An 18,924-nucleotide genomic window follows, 5' to 3' on the forward strand; every position below is an offset into this window, starting at 1 on the left:
TTGCCTTGATAAGCTTTTTTGGGATGGTGTAATGGTTTCTCTGTTCTGTCTGGAGGCTGGGGCTGCTCTACAAAATTGTGCCGCAGAGGTCTATTTCCTTCACGATTTGGCCCATGGGTCCGGCAGAGAAATATCTTGATCTCTTTGGGTGAGTCTATATTGCAGAAATAATGCAGTTTGATGCCACTTCAACCACCATCACTCAATGCTATGGAATCATGGGATGTATAGTTTGGTGAGGCACCAGCACTCCTTGGCAGAGAAGGCTAAAGACCTGATAAAATTACAACTCCCATAATTTCATATTTTTGAACCATGACAGATAAAGTGGTAATCCTGTCATCAAACATGGGAACCCCTGCCTTCAAATTGACCTGAACGCAGCAGGACGTTCCACAGTTTCTGGGTGCATGAATTGACCAACAGCTACTGCAAGGAACTCCTTTTCTCTCCCTTTTAGGCTTCCCTGGCCACTTTGTAATGAACCCCCAATAAAAAGTATAATTTTCCTAAACTTTCAGCTCTCTGCATGATGTCCTTTACTGACTCTAACTATTAATCTTCTTTTTCCCGAGCAACAAAGCCCCACTGGCTCAGCAGCATCCCAAGAGCACGGAACTGCGATCTTTTAAACCATGGATACCAGAGCTCGTTGAGCCTCTGTATCTGCGGCTTAACTGATTCCTTCCGAATCAATGCTATCTTCTTCCTTAATTAATTTTAAGACTGCTATCTCGCTTTTTGCTGAACAGACCCCTACGCCCCTTAGATCCGCTTTTCCCCCCATCCAAAATACCCTTGCGGAAACCAAAGACCTTTTTTGTGGTCCTGCAGTTCCACATGACATTGGTGCATGTGTCCCTTTTTCTTGTGTCGCCTCGAGTGGTGCCTGCAGACCCCAGAAATCCCTCTTGTGTCACCCCCAAAACCCAGGCCATTGCCAGGCCACTCTGATCATTTTTATGAATTGGATCCCCTTTTTTTATGAATGAATCTCCTTTTTTATGACTAGATTTCGGCTGCTCGGTGCCTTTATGAACCTTATACTGTACCTTCTCTTATGAACCCCAGGTGACAAGGACCAATCTTTCCCCAATCCTGCATGCTCCCCTTTCCCTTTATGCACCCTGTATATGCCCATATCCCCAATTATTATATGTATGTCGATATAAAATATTGAGCAAGGTGACCTTTTTGTAAACTGTGACCAGCACCTCAAGAACCAGGTATTGCAAGACATCTTGGGTCTTCATTCTTAATCAAGGGACTTTTCAAAAACTCTCAAGCATGGACAATAGACAAATGCCCCCCACCCTTTCCTTGGGCCTTGGAAGGTCGATGACCAGGCTAATGGACATACTAATAATTCTTCACAAAGGACATTTCTACAACTGCAAGGAGAAGGGGATGTCGCCGTTTCTCTAACAATGCCGCTCCCCTTCCTAGAAGAATGGATCCAGAGATCCATCAAGAAATCAGTATGAGGGGCCAGACAGAAATGTTATTTCAAACATCTGTGTCAATAGCCAGGTCGGGCTTGAGGACTTACAGCAATCGCCTAGATCGCCTATCAATAGGTTCCAGTATGGGCCACTCATAACCCCATAATTTAGCAACTATTTTCCTTTGTATTTACTATTGCCACGCCTCCTGACACACCATTGGCTGAGCAGCCAAAGCGGGGCTTGGGCTCCCATTGGATGAGCCACACCAGCACCCAGCTGATTTTCCAGCTCACTGATGTCACAACCAATCACAACGAAGCTGGCTCAGGGGGCAGGCACAGAAAATGTGCATGGAAAAAAATGTCTATATTGTATAGTTTTCTGTACTGAGTTATGCTGGCTCCTTTGGCAGATTACTGCGGTCGTCATCCTTTCCAGCTGGAATAGAAAATAAACTTTGGTGGCCTCGCTTCATCCTGATGAGATTTATTGGGGAATAGGGAAACTTTTATTGGTGCTTATTGTCTCGCCAGGCGTAGCAAACCCTCCTTTTGGGTCTTCGCCAGACTCTGCTTAGGCAGGACCCCCTAAATCCATGTACTGCTTCAATCCTACAGTGTAGATGCACCCTTGAAGAATCACATGGCCCTAGGTAATTTTCAACAGTAAGCAAACAGTATTTTGCCCCCCCCCCCCCCCAACCAATCACTGATATATATTTTCTGTTCGTCGTGGGAGTTCTGTGTGCCATACTTGGTTCAATTCCATCATTGGTGGAGTCCAGAATGCTCTTTGATTGTAGGTGAACTATACATCTTAATAACTACAACTCGCATATGTCAAGGTCTATTTTCCCCCAAGAGTGCCTCAAGAGCGCCCCTGGGCAAAATCAACTATACTGCAAATGCTTACTTTGCGTAATGGGTTGAGCTGCCCCTGCATACAATCCATAAAAATTTGTATCTTATTATTTTTTGCACCATAAATGGCAGTTCTCTTTTTCAGAGGCTTTTGTGGCTGAAGTTAACATATTTTCTAACAGTGCTTTGAATTTCTAAAATCTTTTTTTTTATTCTAGTGTTGCGATGTTGTGCATATACATTGGCTATATTTAGTGTTGTACTTCACTGTTTCTATTTTTCAAAAGTACACTCTTAAACCGTTATGAGCTTGCTGCAGACAAGGGAGAGAGAAATAGTTCAAATCAATCCGTCAATAGCATGAGCCTCTCCACTCACTATTAAATGAATATTTCACAAAGATGGCCCTTCAGCTGATGAGAAGCATTTAGGGTTTTTTAAAAAAATATATCTCTATGTATTAAATGTCAGATCCTTCGTCGAAGCACCCGCATTGTCAGGAATAAGCAAATTCAGGGAGAGGTGAACAAGGAACAGATGGAGAAAGCATTTGGATGGTTTTTTTCCCTCCTCCTGGTCGCAATCTTGCTGTCATGAATCCTTTGCCAAGATTGTCAGCTGTAAATAGTTTAGTGACAGTGGTGCCTAAAAAGGCTCCTGATGGCATCACAATCCAATGCCGCAACTCACCCACATGTTCGTGACGTCATGGGTTTTCTTTCACCTTTGAGGTCAGGGCATGGTGAGCAACAGAGCTGAGCAACAAGGAAATGGCTCAATTATAGCGTATGGGAGTATAAATCCCCATCATCCCCGCCAGCATTGACTGCAAGGTGCTGAGTTTGGTAGATTTTGGCTCCCCAGATGTTTCTAATGAAAGACCCTATCAACCCTTATCCTTTGCCATAATGCCACAATTCCAAAAATGTGATTATTTCCCTGCTTCAGCCTCTGGTTTTGTAATTTACGCTGCATCTACACCATAGAATCAGTACATTCAATCAAAGAGTTGGAAGACATGGGCCATCTAGTCCAACTCACTGCCATGCAGGAAAGGGGAGCATACAGGGAGCATGCAACTCCCATGTTACGCCAGCTCCACTGGCTGCCAGTTTGCTACCGGGCACAATTCAAAGTGCTGGTTTTGTCCTATAAAGCCCTAAACGGCCCCGGCTCAAATTACTGTCCAAATGTATTTTCCCCCTATGAACCATTGCAGAGATTAAGATCCTCCAGGGAGGCCCTGCTTTCCGTCCTGCCATTGTCACAGGCACGATTGGTGGGTACGAGAGATAGGGCCTTCTCGGTGCTTGCTCCCCGGCTATGGAACTCCCTTCCTGGCGAGTTCAGGTCGGCCCCCTCCTTCCTGTCCTTTAGAAGGATGGTAAAAACTTGGCTATGGGACCAAGCTTTCGGGACAGGGCAATAAAGCGGCAATAGGAAAGATGGTCAGGCCAATTAGATTTTACACGGATGACTAGGATGGTTTTAAATTGTGTATTTTAATATTTTGATAAATATTTTTTAATGTTTATGCATGTGTATGTGAATTTGTGTCCCGGCATTTAATGTTTGCCGTATATATGCTGTGCTCCGCCCTGAGTCCCCTTCGGGGTGAGAAGGGAGGAATATAAATGTTATAAATAAATAAATAAATAAAAGCTCAATCAAAGCACCCCTGACAGATGGCCATCCAGCCTCTGTTTAAAAGCCTCCAAAGAAGTACAGTTTGACATGAGTTTATCTAACCACAGCAGCAAGAATAGTCTATGCCAGAAATTGGAGGAATAAAGAAATTCCATCATCAAAACGATGGTTGATTACGGTCACAGAGATAATGAACATGGACAGATTAACCTACCTACTTTCAACAAATGAGGGAAAACCAAGAATCCAAACAGATTGGCAACCAATAAAGGACTATCTGAAAGGCTAAAATATTAAGATTTTAATATAGACAACTTACGATGAAAAAACTGCAGTTGCACAGAAAAACAACAGCAATGGGGAGAAACTGCAGTTGCACAGAAAAACAACAGTGATGGGGAGCTAAACAAGGACAAGGAAAATATAGGAAAATCAGAGATAATCCTAAAAGAACTAGAAATAAATGGAAGTCAAAAGATGTTTCTCTCTCTCTCTCTCGCTCCCTCTCTCTCTATATATATAGTTTTTTTTCCAAACTCTCAAAATTTTCTTTAGTTTTTAGTTTAATTGAAAAATTGTCATTTTATATGTGTGTCTCAATAAAAATTATTATGACATGAGTTAAACTGCCCTGGCTCAATGCTATGGAATCCTAGGTTTCATAGTTTGGTGAAGGCAGAGAGGGATCAAGATGTTGGAAAAGCACAACCCCCTATAGTTTAATAGCATTGAGCCATGGCAGTGAAAGTGGTGTCACACTGCATCAATTCCACCAGTGTGGATGCACCTTTAATCCTACTTTTCAGCTGCCTACCTCATGCTAGGCAATTCAATGAAGCAAGGGACAAAGTCTCCCAGAAGACCATAGTGCAACAGACTGCACTCCAAACCTCGGCTCCAATTCTATCTTTTACCCAAGAAGATTTAATCGGAAAAGATAATCTAGAATGCTTCGCAAATCAAATTTAAATGGCCCTCTGATGCACTTAAGAAATTGCATTAGCATGTTAATTTATCATGAAACTAGTTGCTTGATGTTATCTGAAAATGACCTCAGATTTCCAGGCAGAGATATCCCCCACCCCTCAAATGTGGCACTTAATTTGGTTCCACTGTATAACAACAACAATATAAGTCTGCAAGGGCTCATTTGCCACATGAGTGTCATTTCACCAAACAGGGATCCTGCCATTGCACTCTTTGTGCAGCCATTGCTGGGGGAAAAGCTGAAGTCTTTCTTCCTAACCCTGGGAAGGTATCCATACACTGCATGCAGGCTTCTGGGATAGCTGCCAGTATATAAAAAATGGGTCTAGCTGCCAGTAGGAATGTACATTAAGCAGCCTTATTGTTGAGCTTTCCGGAGTGTTTATATCTTCTTCCTCCATAATGCCCTTTTCCTGGCGGTGACATCTGATCGGTGATGGAACAACATGTCAACTTGCCACTGGCAGCTGTGGAAAGATGGCTCTCACTCATGAACACTTGACCAACAATTTTCCAATGGGTTGCAGCCATTGTACTAAACAGTCCCAAGCCAAGGGAGCAAGCAGGAATTGCTCCCAACTCCACTCTTGCTGGAGGGTGCATTACACTGTAGAATTAATGCTGTTTAACACCACTTTAACTGCCATGGGTCAATGTGTGGAATATGTAGGCTGTTGCTTCACCAGGTTTTTATCCTTCTCTGACATAAATTGCTGGTGCTTCACCAGACTACAACTCCCATGGCAGTTGAAGTGATGTCGAACTGCATTAATTCTACAGTGTGGTGAACTCCAAATCTGCGAGGCTCCTTCTCATCCGTTCTGAAATCCAAAGTCAGCAGCAGGAGACCAGGGGATGTGCTGATAGCAACCAGCTATGGGTAGGAAATTGATGGGCCTTCAGATGAATTACTATCTCCATCATTCTTCATCCCTGGCTAGAATATCAGAGCTGATAGGAGTTGACATCCAAGCATATTTCACCAAGGGCTGCAAGAGCCTTTAAGATAAACGTCAAGCAATGCTAGGTATCCTGTGTCTCTACAGATGTGGTCAAATTGTAACACCCAGCATTCCTCTCCATTGCCTCTGATGGCTGGATGTGCTGTGAGTTTCAGTCCAACCCATTATTCCTTCTCATGGGGAACATCTACTGTGTAGAATGAATGCAATTTGATACCACTTGAACTGCCATGGCTCAATGCTATGGGATGCCGGGAACCGAAGTTTAAAGAAGCGCCAGCACTCTTTAACAATGAATGTTAATGACCTTGTAAGACTACACATCAACAGGATTCCATAGCATTAAGCCATGGCAGTCCACGTGGTATCAAACGGCATTGATTCTATATAATAGATGAACCCATAGATGAGAATAATGAACAGAATGGGGCCCCTTCCATACAGCTGAATAAAATCCCACATTTTCTTCTTTGAACTGGAATATATGGCAGTGTGGACACAGATAACCCAATTCAAAGCAGATATTGTGGGATTTTCTGCCATGATGTTATGGGTTATATGGCTGTCAACTCCCCCGATTATGAAAGTCACAGGGCAACCTTGGACCAGTCCCTATCTCCACTCAGTGAACTAACTTAACATATTGCACCATCAGGATGACAGAAATGTCACTAAGTTTGCATCTACCGTCCTGATGCCGAATACATATAAGCCTCATTTTGTAGTAGAGGTCAAGGCATAACATTGGCACCAGTAACCATATACCAATGTTCAGCTAGCATCACAATCAGGGGAGGCTCAACCCATTACGCAAAGTAAGCATTTGCAATATAGTTGATTTTGCCTAGGGGTGCTCTTGAGGCACTCTTGGGGGAAAATAGACCTTGACATATGCGAGTTGTAGTTACTGGGATGTATAGTTCACCTACAATCAAAGAGCATTCTGAACTCCACCAATGATGGAATTGAACCAAATATGGCACACAGAACTCCCATGACGAGCAGAAAATATATATCAGCGATTGGTTGGGGGGGGGGGGGGGAATACTGTTTGCTTACCGTTGAAAATTGCCTAGGGCCGCCTCTGATCACAATTGAATAAAATGTTTTAAATTCAGCAAAATAGTTGAACTAAATGCTCTTAGAAACAAGAAGAAACAATGCCAGATTTATTACCCTCCAGAACAGGTTGCTCCTGGCTTCAAAAGTACTACACTTTCTAAAGGAGAATGACCTTGTGTACACATATACACACGAACTGGGGTTTTTTTTTTTTGGTCCAATTAAACATAAATCCGGCTTCCGTGCTGTTTCCCTGCCTGAAGCAACAGGGAAATGTCTTTCCCCTCCTGCTGTCAGGCCAGACATTCCCTTGTCAGCTTCTGTTAGATTTTCTCAAGACAGGGCTTGTCAGGATTCTGCCCATCACACTGCCTAATGAGCGCTGGAGCTGGGATACAAATGGTGCTTTGACATTCCCCATTTGGCACACACATGCCAAGAACCCACCGGCTGCATCAGGCTTATGGAAGTGGGCATGCAATCCTCTCAGCATTCAAAGGAAGTGGATGGGAAAGGAGCAGAATTGCCAACTGACCAAGAAAAAACTGTTCTTGAGTGCTCTTGCGCTTTTCCCAGAACCTCAGTCTGCGGAAAGCCATAAGACACTGCTTTTCAAAGCACAGAGATGTTCATCAGCAGCCACTCATGACCTAAATCCAACCATTAAGATCAGTTAGAGTAGACCTATTTACTCCATGAAGATGATATATATATTTTGAGCTACCAAACTTCCACTCTGATTTAAACTCATGACATGACTTAGGCCCCTTCTACAGTGCCATATAAAATCCAGATTATCTGCTTTGAATTGGAGTATATGGCAGTGCAGAGTCATATAATCCCGTTCAAACTAGATAATCTGGATTATCTGCTTTGATAATCCAGATTATATGGTAATGTAGAAGAGGCCTTAATGTTGGGCTATGACTCTGGAGACCAGAGTTTGAATCCCTGCTCAGCCAGGAAAACCCACTAGAGGCCCTTCCACACAGCCCTAAAACCCAGAATATCAAGGCAGAAAATTCCACAATATCTGCTTTGAACTGGATTCCACACTCAGATAATGTGGGATTACCTGCCTTGATATTCTGGGATATAGGGCTGTGTGGAAGGGCCCTAGGTTATTTTTATTTATCGTGCCAGAAGCAAATTGAGAATACAGTTAACCCATTAGGTGAGTTGCACACTCTCAGTCCTAGAAAACCCGATGATAAATTCACCGTAAGTTGTAAATGTTGTATTCCCTGTAGTCACCTACGGATATGAGAGCTGGACCTTAGGGAAGGCTGAGCGAAGGAAGATCGATGCTTTTGAGCTGTGGTGCTGGAGGAAAGTTCTGAGAGTGCCTTGGACTGCGAGAAGATCCAACCAGTCCATCCTCCAAGAAATAAAGCCCGACTGCTCACTGGAGGGAAGGATACTAGAGACAAAGTTGAAGTACTTTGGCCACATCATGAGGAGACAGGAAAGCCTAGAGAAGACCATTATGCTGGGGGAAATGGAAGGAAAAAGGAAGAGGGGCCGACCAAGGGCAAGATGGATGGATGGCATCCTTGAAGTGACTGGACTGACCTTGAAGGGGCTGGGGGTGGTGACGGCCGACAGGGAGCTCTGGCGTGGGCTGGTCCATGAGGTCACGAAGAGTCGGAGACGACTGAACGAATGAACAACAACAACAAAGTTGTAACTGATCTGAAGGCACACAACTACAAAAGCAAAGGAACAAGTGTTGGTGTTGAAAAAAGACCTGGCAATCACAGGACTGAAATATGCAGCTCAGTCCTGTAGCTACTGACTTGGAAAGAAGTCCTATTGAATTAAGTGGGGCTTTCTCTCAAAAATGTTGGTAGAGAATTGAGTCGTTCAGTCCACCAGACTGCACCAGAGGGCCATATACTGCAGAACAGTACCTCCTGGCATTTCTCACCATTGGCTGTGATGGTTAGGGTGGAGGGTACCTGCAGTTATACATCTGGGGAGCCATACATTTCTATGAGTTATAGACAGAGATAGATGTTATTCCCAGCTCTGTGTGTGCACAGGATTCCTGGCTGGAATTGCGTATCCCCATTGCCACGCATGGGTGATCCATCAAGGTCTGAGTGTTGGACAAGGACTCTTGAAGACTACGGGTCAAATCCTCACTTGGCCATTAAAATATATTGATGTCCTTGGGGAAGTCATGCTGTTTCAACCTTAGAGGAAAACAGTGGCTACCCTGCACAAATCTTGCCAAGAACACTATGTAACACAATGTTTGTTCCTGGGTTATAAATGTCATTTCCTAATTGGTTATATCATAAAAACATGGGAAAACATTATTAAACTGCGAAAACTTTGTTTGTGCAGGTCATCATGCAGCACATTTTGCTCTAGTTTTTCAATTAATATCTGGTAGAGTTTCAACTAATTCAATATATTTTGTGGCATGAAGTCTATGGAGTATAACAACTTCTTTCAAAGTAAATACCACACTATGAAAGAGGAAATAACACTTTCAAACCAGGAACAGATAGTTTTTCAAATTTTGTTACATAGTGGAATAGACATGCATGATAGATCTGCCTAAAGGTTGCCAGAAACAACTTAAAGAAACACAAGAACAAATTACATCTTTCATCATTGAGCTGATAGGAATCAAAAGCCAACAAAATTTGAAGGGATCCCAATTCTCCAGGCCTGACAAAGAAAGGGACAGGGAAGAATACAGACAACAAGAGAAGAAATTTAGCAGAAACATTGACCAGTTTAGCCAATTGTTTGCTGACCTCAGTTAGTGTGCCTTTAAGAGCAACTTGACCTGTAGATATTAGCAAATGATTGGGTTGACTTCCTCCATGTGTACATAGTGTCCTTCCCATTGCTCTAAAGGGCACTAGACTAGAGCAAGCAAGAAAGATGTCTTTTATTGGTCAGACACTCCTGGGCAAGAAGGAAAGATGAAGGTGGGTCTTGTTTTGCAATCTGGGCTTTTCCTAGATGCCCAACTCCAAAGCTAACTAACTGTACCTCCATCTAAATAGGCTTCTTTGGAGATGCAACGAAGATATGAGCATCAAGAATTATCTCCTGGTCCCTCATGATCATTTGTGACCTCAAAAAGTCACAGTGGCAGATGCCAGAAATCTTGTTTTTTCGATCCCAATGTACTAGTGAAGGAATGCCATCCTTGTAGCGCATTTCCTGCCCAGTTTGCATGGGCTTGACCTACTTTGACCACTGAATTGCTTTGCAAGAAGGGAACATAACAAGCTGAAAGTGCCACCCAAGATCCTGCAAGACTTTGATCACAACTTGTGCTAGGATGCCAATTAATTCCTTTCTGCCTTTCAGTTGGGCACAAAGTGTCTTTCCCTCCAACTCAGCTACACACAGGGCATCTGTCAGCCACCGGACAACAGGAAAAAATTAAGCATTGAGTCAAATGGCGCCCGGCTAGCTCAATGGCCAAAAAATATAAGGTTGCAATTTTAAATGTTAATATAGCTGAAGGCTGTTTTGCAACCATACCTCACAACAATTCAGAGCTGTAAACCAAGGCACATGTAGCCAAGATCAATGTGCAATCAAGCTGTTAAAGGAGAAAGAACACAGAAGCTAAGAGATGCAGCAGTTTGCTTTTGCCTGAGCCGCTGGTAAAATTAAAAAATCCAGTCCTCTCTGCTCCCGTTCCAACAGTTAGTTGAATTACATTTGCATTTTGAGCTCAGAACTCAGTCAGCAGTGGGGAAAGTAACTGGACATTTTGAAAGTAGCTGCAAAAGTAGGACAACAGAGAATTAATTGGGCCTGTCCTTGCCAAATCAGGACAGTTGGAGGGTACGTGTGATTTGTCAAGCAGACCATTGACAATATGTTCTGCAATTTGATTTAACAGCATGAGGCAAACTACAAAACCAAGACATTTCTCAAACTCACTATGTGTAGCTAATGGGCTGCATTCTGTACTTTTTGTCAAGGGATTTCTCTTTTCGCTTTGCTCATTTAGCACCACCACCCTCTTTTCTACGCTCCCTCCTTTCTTTAAAGAAACAACATTTTCTTTAAATACGAGAGCATAAGACAGGAGGGTGATGGTTTGAAATAACCTTTTATTATAATAGTATCTGTTGACATCTACAGACAGCTTTTCAGCACTATCTTTATGTAAATGGAAGCTTTTTGCACATACTTTGAAATAGCAGAGAAAAAATATTTTTAGAATCATAGAATTATAGAGTTGGAAGAGACCTGTGGGTCATCCAAGAAGCAGGAAAATTGCATTCGAAACACCCCGACAGATGGCCATCCACCACACTCTGAGGCAGAGAGTTCCACTGCTGAACAGCTCTCACAGTTTGGAAGTTCATCCTCATGTTCAGGTGAAATCTCCTTTCCTGTAGTTTGAAGCCATTATTTCGCATCTTAGTCTCCAGGGCAGCAGAAAACATCTTGCTCCCTCCTCCCTATGGCTTCCCCTCACATTTTTATAAATGGCCCTCATTATGTCTCCTCTCAGCCTTTTCTTCTGTAGGCTAAACATGCCCAGCTCTTTAAGCCATTCCTCATAGTGCTTGTTCTCCAGACCCTTGATCAGTTTAGTCGCCCTCCTCTGGACACATTCCTTTGGACTACAATTCCCAGGATAGCACGTGGACATCAACCCTATACAGATTTGGAATTACAGTCACTAAAAGTAACTCTTTGTAGTCTCTGCTAGAACTTATGTAATAGATTGGTGGACGTATATTCTCATATCTGGATCAGCAGAAAACATATTGTCTCCATATTCTTCAAATATTTAAAGATGACTCCCATGTCACATTTCAGTCTTTAGAAACTATAGTCCAAAAAAGTAACTTTTTTTCAGTCTTTGCTAAAAATTATGGAATAGATGGCAGGACACTCATATAGACCTAAGCAATGCCATTCGTATCTTTTCCTCCGCATCCCTCTCCACTTCCTTCCTCTTTTTTTCTTGGTGGAAAACATTGTATCCTCCAGGCATTGTGGAACTGCGATTGTTATTAGTTCTAGCTAGTACAGCCCACGGGGAAGTATGATGGGACTACTTACTTAGGCAATCCCTCGTTGTCCGAGTAGGATAATCCTCCAGGATGGGTCCGTAGGTGACTATGGAGCCCTGTTCTTGATCTGCATCATCTCCCGCAGTGAGGCCATTGGTTTCCAGGTGGAAGGCGGTCCCGGTTGGAGTTGGTTTGACACGCCTTCCTCTTGGCATGTTTCTCTCTTTCGCCTTCCATTCGTGCCTCTTCATATTCTGCAGCACTACTGGTCACAGCTGACCTCCACCTGAAGCGCTCACAGGCCAGGGCTTCGCAGTTCTCAGTGTCTATGTCAGAGTTTTTAAGGTTGGCTTTGAGCCCATCTTTTCCTGCCCGCCAACATTCTGTTTTCCATTCTTGAGTGCAGAGTAGAGCAACTGCTTTGGGAGATGGTGGTGAGGCATCCGGATAACGTGGCTGGAGCGGGATGGGACTAGTAGTTCAACAACATATGGAGGATTGCATGTTTTCATCTTTCTTTTCTCAATTAGAAACCACCAAATTTCTAATAGCTAGTATAAAGAAGTGGTTTGAGTGCTGGAGTAGGTCTCTAGGAGACCAGATTTCAAATTTCCACTCAACCATGGAAACCCACAGGATGATTTTTGGCAAGTCACACTCACTCAGCCTTAGAGAAAAGTAATGGCAAACTTCCATTAAGTTAATGTTGCCAAGAAAGGTTGGTTTTGAGGTCACTATAAATTGGAAATGACCTGAAGGTATGCAACAGCAACCAACCATCCCGGCCTTCCTTGAGATCACTGTGGGAAAAGAGTCCTGTTATTCTTACTCTTATTATCTTCATCCTTGTAAAACCAATAATTCAGGGCAGCACTCTAATTGTGTTGATAAACTGCTTGACAATATCCCATCCTTTTCTGGATTTGAATTGTTGTCTTTGAGTGAGTAGGTCCCCAGATGAGCAGATGCTTTATAGAGTTAATTCCCAACTTGGTATCTTGTTTATGAGCCCCAAATACAATGGTTGCCAACTGGCATTAAAAGAGGCTTAGACCTTTGAGAATACTACATTTGGAGAGAATGACAAGGACCATCTAGTCCACTCCATTCCATGCAAGAAAGCACAGTTGAATAAAATCCCACATTATCTGAGTGTGGACTCAGATGTCCCATTTCAAAGCAGATATTGTGGGATTTTCTGCCTTGATATTCTGGGATACAGGGCTACGTGGAAGGGTCCCAAGGCTCTTTCTACACTGCCATATAAAATCCAGATTGTCTGCTTTGAACTGGATTATATAGCAGTGTAGACTCATATAATCCAGTTCAAAGCAGAAAATGTGGATTATTTGATTTGATAATCTGGATTATATGGCAGTATAGAAGGGGCCCAAGTCACACTCTCCTCGCCATCCCAGCTCAGGACTTGCAGACTTAGGACTGTGGTTTCCTTGATTGAATCCATCCATATATAATTCAGTCTTCTTTTTTTCCTATTGCCTTGGCTAAACATTACTGACTTTTATTTTGAGTCATGTCTTCTCATGATATGGCCAGAGTATGACGGCCTCAGTTAGCATCTTGGCTTCTAAGGAGAGTTCAGGTCTGATTTGTTCTAGGACCCATTTATTTGTCTTTTTAACAGTCCACAAAATTCATAGCACTCTTTTTACAGCACCACATTTTAGATAAGCTGGGTTGTTTTTAAGACCTGTGTTAATTTTCTGCTTGCAGGAGACTCAGGCCCCTTCTACACTGCCAGATATCTACCTATCTATCTATCTATCGATCTATCTATCTATTTGCGACATTTATATGCCACCCTTCTCACTCCAAAGGGGACTCAGAGTGGCTTACAAGATATATATATATATATATATATATATATATATATATATATATATATATACACACACACACACACACACACACACACACATTATACCATGAGCACAGTACAATATCAGCACTATATATCACTATATTGTACTATACAATTATGTTGTAATATTATTAGCAATATTGCATGTAATATACAATATATAATTATAATATATTATTATTAGAATTATACTGTATCACATTAGATAATAAACTGTCTGCCATGCAGGACCATACAATTAAAGTACCCCCAACAGATGACATCCAGCCTCTGCTTAAAACCCCCCAGAGATATATAACCAGCAGAACCTGCAGAGAGGGGGATGTTTGACTGTACTTCAATGTTGGACTACAACTCCCATTATCCCTCACCAATAGTGCTGCTGATAGCTGCAGCCTAACAACCTCCACAAGATCATATAATTCCCAGACATGGACTTCAATATGGAGTAAAACAATATGTGAGCACCAGTCTGTTTACCAATTGTTGTAAGGTGTCAAGTTGTGAAGGAATTTGGAAACACTGTTCTTATATATTTTGCATGTATATGTATATGTATATCTATCTTCTATCTATCTAATAAAAGTTAGTGTTTGTATGTATGTTTGAAATTGTGGGTATGTGGCAGCTTTCTGATTGGCTGCCACTTCCGCAGGCCGCTATGACCCCCACGAATGACAGACCTGGACCAAACTTGGCACACATAACCCCCATGACCCTCTTTACGTCCTGGTGAGGTTTGGGGGGAGGATGGACAGTGGATGATGGGATTTGTAGTACTTTCAAACACTTTGGTTCCCACAGACTATTCTGGCCCCAACAATGACAGAACAAGACCAAACTTGGCACACAGACCCTCCCCCCCTCCCCACCGCCATGATCCAGTCAACATCCTGATGCAGTTTGAGGGAGGATGGACCATGGATTGTGGGACTTGCAGTACTTTAACTCACTTACTTATAGCACTGTGACCCACACCAATGACGGATCAGGACCAAACTTGACACACAGAGGCCCAGTGGCTGACTTTATAACCTGGTGCAGTTTAGGGCAGGATGGATCATGGGATTTGCAGTACCTTCACCCGATTCACTTCCCACAGAACACTCTGGTCCCTATAAATCACAGACCAGGACCAAACTTGACACACAGAGCCCCCATGACCCACTTTCTCAAATAAGCCGGTCACCGCCAGGTCCCCAAGCAAGTGTATATATACATGTTGGGGGCTGCCCTAAAATCTATTTTATCAGGGGCTACACAGAAAAAAATTGAGAGGGGATGTCAGATAGGAATATACAATAACTCTTGATTTAATGGAAACCAAAGATTGCTTTGGGCCAGAAAGACCAGGGGAAGGACTAAACAACAGGTATAGAGTTGACACATAATATAATACTAATTTATGCTGTGCTTTTGATACGAAATAAATATAATATAATATAAATGGTATAAAGGTTTCAAAACCCCCCTTCTGCCCAAACAGAGGAAAATAAATGTTATTTTGTTTCATAAACAAACTTTTAAAAAAATTGATCTTTCCCATACCGGGAGTCGAACCCGGGCCGCCTGGGTGAAAACCAGGAATCCTAACCGCTAGACCATATGGGAAGGACGCACTGCCTGTATTTTCTCTGCTCGGGTCAAGACCGAAAGCAAAATCCTCCACGAGGGCTGCTCTCGTGCGCCACCTCTCGGACGAAAGGGAACGCGCAACGTGGATGAATGGGGATCTTGCTCTTTTACTCCTATGAGGGTCATTCATACAGGGAGATCTAAGGGGAGGGGTGCTTAAATGCAGACACCTGCAAAACTATCGGGCCTAGACCTTTAAAAGACGGTTTAAACTCTCCTCTTAAGTTGGTTTTGCGCGAGGGGAGGGGGGAGACCCGTGAGTGCATCCTGGAGGGATTTTATTACCTTGCACACCTTGAGCCATCAATATCCAGGCAAAATGGGGTGGTGCCTTGCAAGAAGGTGAGTTGTGGGGAGAGCAGAGAGATGCCTAGCCAAAGGTTAAGCTGAGCTGAAAAACCTTACAAAGATCAGACCTAGGGCCCTTCCACACAGCCACATAACCCAGGATCTCAAGGCAGAAAAACCCCACAATATCTGCTTTGAACTGGGTTATCTGAGTCCACACTGCCAGATATTCTAATTCAAGGCAGATAATGTGGGATTTTATTCAGCTGTGTGGAAGGGGCTTGAGGTTGCATCTATAGTGTAGGATTAATGCAGTTTGATGCCACTTTAGCCACCATGGCCAAGGCTATGGGATCCTGGGAGTTGTAGATTTGCAAGGTCTTTCGCCTTCCGTGCCAAAGAATGCAAATCCCAGCATTAATTCTATAGTCTAGATCAGGGGTCCTCAAACTTTTTAAACAGAGGGCCAGGTCACAGTCCCTCAAACTGTTGGAGGGCAGGAGTATAATTTGGAAAAAAAAACCCATGAATGAATTCCTGTGCACTCTGCACATATCTTATTTGTAGTGCAAAAAAAAAAAACCACTTAAAAACAATATAATAATTAAAACGAAGAACAATTTTAACAAATATAAACTTAGTATTTCAATGGGAAGTGTGGGCTTGCTTTTGGCTGATGAGATAGGATTGTTGCTGTTGTTGTTGCTTTCAAGTCATTTCAGACTAAGGTTAACCCTGAGCGAGGGCCGAGGATGTGACCTTGGACTTAACTGACTCCAATCGACTTTTGATTCAAACACATTCCAAAATGGAGTCTCACTCTGAACATTCTAAGACCAGGGTCACATGGTCTGTAGTCCCTCCCACAACCTCTAGCAACATAGAGTTAAGGGGAAAAACTGCATACCAATATATACACACAATATAGTAAGCAATCTCAGTTCTATGCATAACAAATAACTAGTATAAGGAGGCTTGTAGAAGGTTGCTATTTCCAACATGTAGATGTGCCAGTTGTGGGGTTATGGGAGTTGTAGCCCAAAATAACTTCCCCAAATTAGATGTAGAAGGCAAGGTAGTCTCCCCTTTTCTACTTACAGAAGAGTAAATTTCAATACTGTCGCTGGGGAACGGTGTTTTCTGTCATGTTTAAAAGTGGCAGGTAGCTCAAGGTTGCAAAGGGGCTGTTTGGCACATTGAGGTGTGTCCTCCAATGCAAAGCAATGGGTGAGTTGTAGAACTGCTCCACAGCATCTGTCACCTGAAGTATTTCCCGTAATCTGTTTTAACATCAGGGCCAGGACTGGATGGCCATACCATTTGTATTGGTAGAGTGTTTTGGAGAAAGATAATCTGTCCATTTACTTGCATTTACTTTCTCCTGGCTGAATTATTTGCTTTTTAAATCCTCCATGATTACCGTTTCAGGCTCTTCCTTGTTGCCCTCCTGTTTCCTCAAGCATGGCTTCAATTTGTTCCTACAACAGGTATGTTGTCATGTGCCTTCAAGTCGTTTCCCACTTACAACTCCCATAAAATGAGACTCTCGTGGGCTTTTCTTGGCAAGATTTGTTCAGAGGGGATTTGACTTTGCCTTCCTATGCGGAAAAAGGGTGCAATTAACCCAAGTGGGTTTAAATGGCTGAGGAGGGATTGAATTTCCCAATGCTGTGGTCCAATGCTGAAGCCGCTACAACACAATGGCTCTCAGAACAGGCACAGAAAGCGGAATACAGAATATTTCCATTTTAAGAAATGTGCTTTTAAAAGTCCTAAAACTCTAATCTTGGTGAGAGCAGTTTTGTGTGGAAAGTGGAAGTACATTTGCTTCTTAATGGAATCACTCTGTGCTGAACTGCTTATTCCAAGGGACTGTTTTCCAGAACTTGGGAAATTACCTAAAAGTAGCATTTCAGAGCTCTTCTCTTAAATACGCACATAATATACTTGTCTCCTTGGAATCCCAAATGACCTCTGACATGATTTTGTAACATTGAGCCATTTAAGTGATGTCAAACTGCAATAACTCTACAGTGTAGATCAGTGGTTCTCAACCTTCTCAATGCTGGAACCTTTTAATACAGTTCCTCATGTTGTGGTTATTTATTTATCGTGTCAGGAGCAACCAGACAGTTGTATTACATTTTTAACAAAACAAACAGACAAAACACAAAGTTTGCAAGCTTGGTAGTTGATTGAATGTCCTTTGACCAGTATCTGGCCACTTGGAGTGCCTCTGGTGTTGCCACAAGAAGGTCCTCCATTGTGCATGTAGCAGGGCTCAGGTTGCATTGGAGTAGGTGGTCAGTGGTTTGCTCTTCTCCACACACATGTTGTGGGGACCCCCAAGCATAACATTGTTTTCATTGCTACTTCATAACTGTAATTTTTATGTAAATATCTGATATGCAGGAAGTATTTTCATTCACTGGACCAAATTTGGTGCAAATACCTGATACACCCACATTTGAATACTGTTGGAGTTGGGGGGGGGGGGGTTGATTTTGTCATTTGGGAGTTCTAATTGCTGGGATTTTTAGTTCACTTACAATCAAAGAGCACTCCACCAATGATAGAATTGGGCCAAATTTCCCACACAGAACCCTCATGACCAACAGAAAATACAGTGTCTTCTGATGGTCTTTGGTGACCCCTCTGACACCCCCTCACAACCCCCCCCCCAAGTGTCCTGATCTCCAAGTTGGGAAACGCTGATTTAGATGCACCCTAGGCCTACCAAACACTTACAGGAATAGCTTCACTTGGTGTGTTGGGGGCATGGACTTTACTCATTTTTCTCACATCAACACGAAGCTAGAAGAGAACCAGGTCCAGCTTCATTAATCAGTCTTTTGTTTTTTCCTCTTCCAGGTCAGGTAGAGGTGGAATGTCTGGGTAGCTTGGCCAGACTCAAACTGAATTTGGACTATTTCCAGAACAAGTACATCAGCTTTTTTGCAGTTGGTGAGCCTTTTATCTTCTTCTTTCTATGATAGAGAGGTGCTTTCATCCTGAAACAACCAAGCTTCTCCAAGACCAGTGTGCGACAGAGGTCAGAAATTAGATTCATCCTCATGATCTTAGGCCCCTTCCACACCGGAATAAAATCCCACATTTTCTGCTTTGAACCAGAATATATTTTAGATCAAA

At 42.7% G+C, this 18,924-nt stretch overlaps 1 protein-coding gene and 1 non-coding gene across 2 annotated transcripts in view; one reads left to right on the plus strand and one right to left on the minus strand.

Moving 5' to 3' along the window:
* Positions 1-15,390: 15,390 nt before the first annotated feature.
* Positions 15,391-15,462, minus strand: TRNAE-UUC (transfer RNA glutamic acid (anticodon UUC)). Its single transcript has one exon. It is a non-coding gene; the product is annotated as a tRNA-Glu (tRNA).
* A 1,912-nt stretch (positions 15,463-17,374) lies between these two features.
* The window catches only part of LOC132765454 (zona pellucida sperm-binding protein 2-like), a 33,812-nt gene continuing 32,262 nt past the window's right edge, over positions 17,375-18,924 (plus strand). Inside the window, exons 1-2 of the mRNA XM_067464838.1 lie at positions 17,375-17,402; positions 18,646-18,738. Of these exons, the coding sequence (XP_067320939.1) occupies positions 17,375-17,402; positions 18,646-18,738 (121 nt within the window). The remainder of the gene's footprint in view (positions 17,403-18,645; positions 18,739-18,924) is intronic.

The sequence above is a fragment of the Anolis sagrei genome, chromosome 2, assembly GCF_037176765.1.
Source record: "Anolis sagrei isolate rAnoSag1 chromosome 2, rAnoSag1.mat, whole genome shotgun sequence".
Lineage (NCBI taxonomy): Eukaryota > Metazoa > Chordata > Lepidosauria > Squamata > Dactyloidae > Anolis > Anolis sagrei.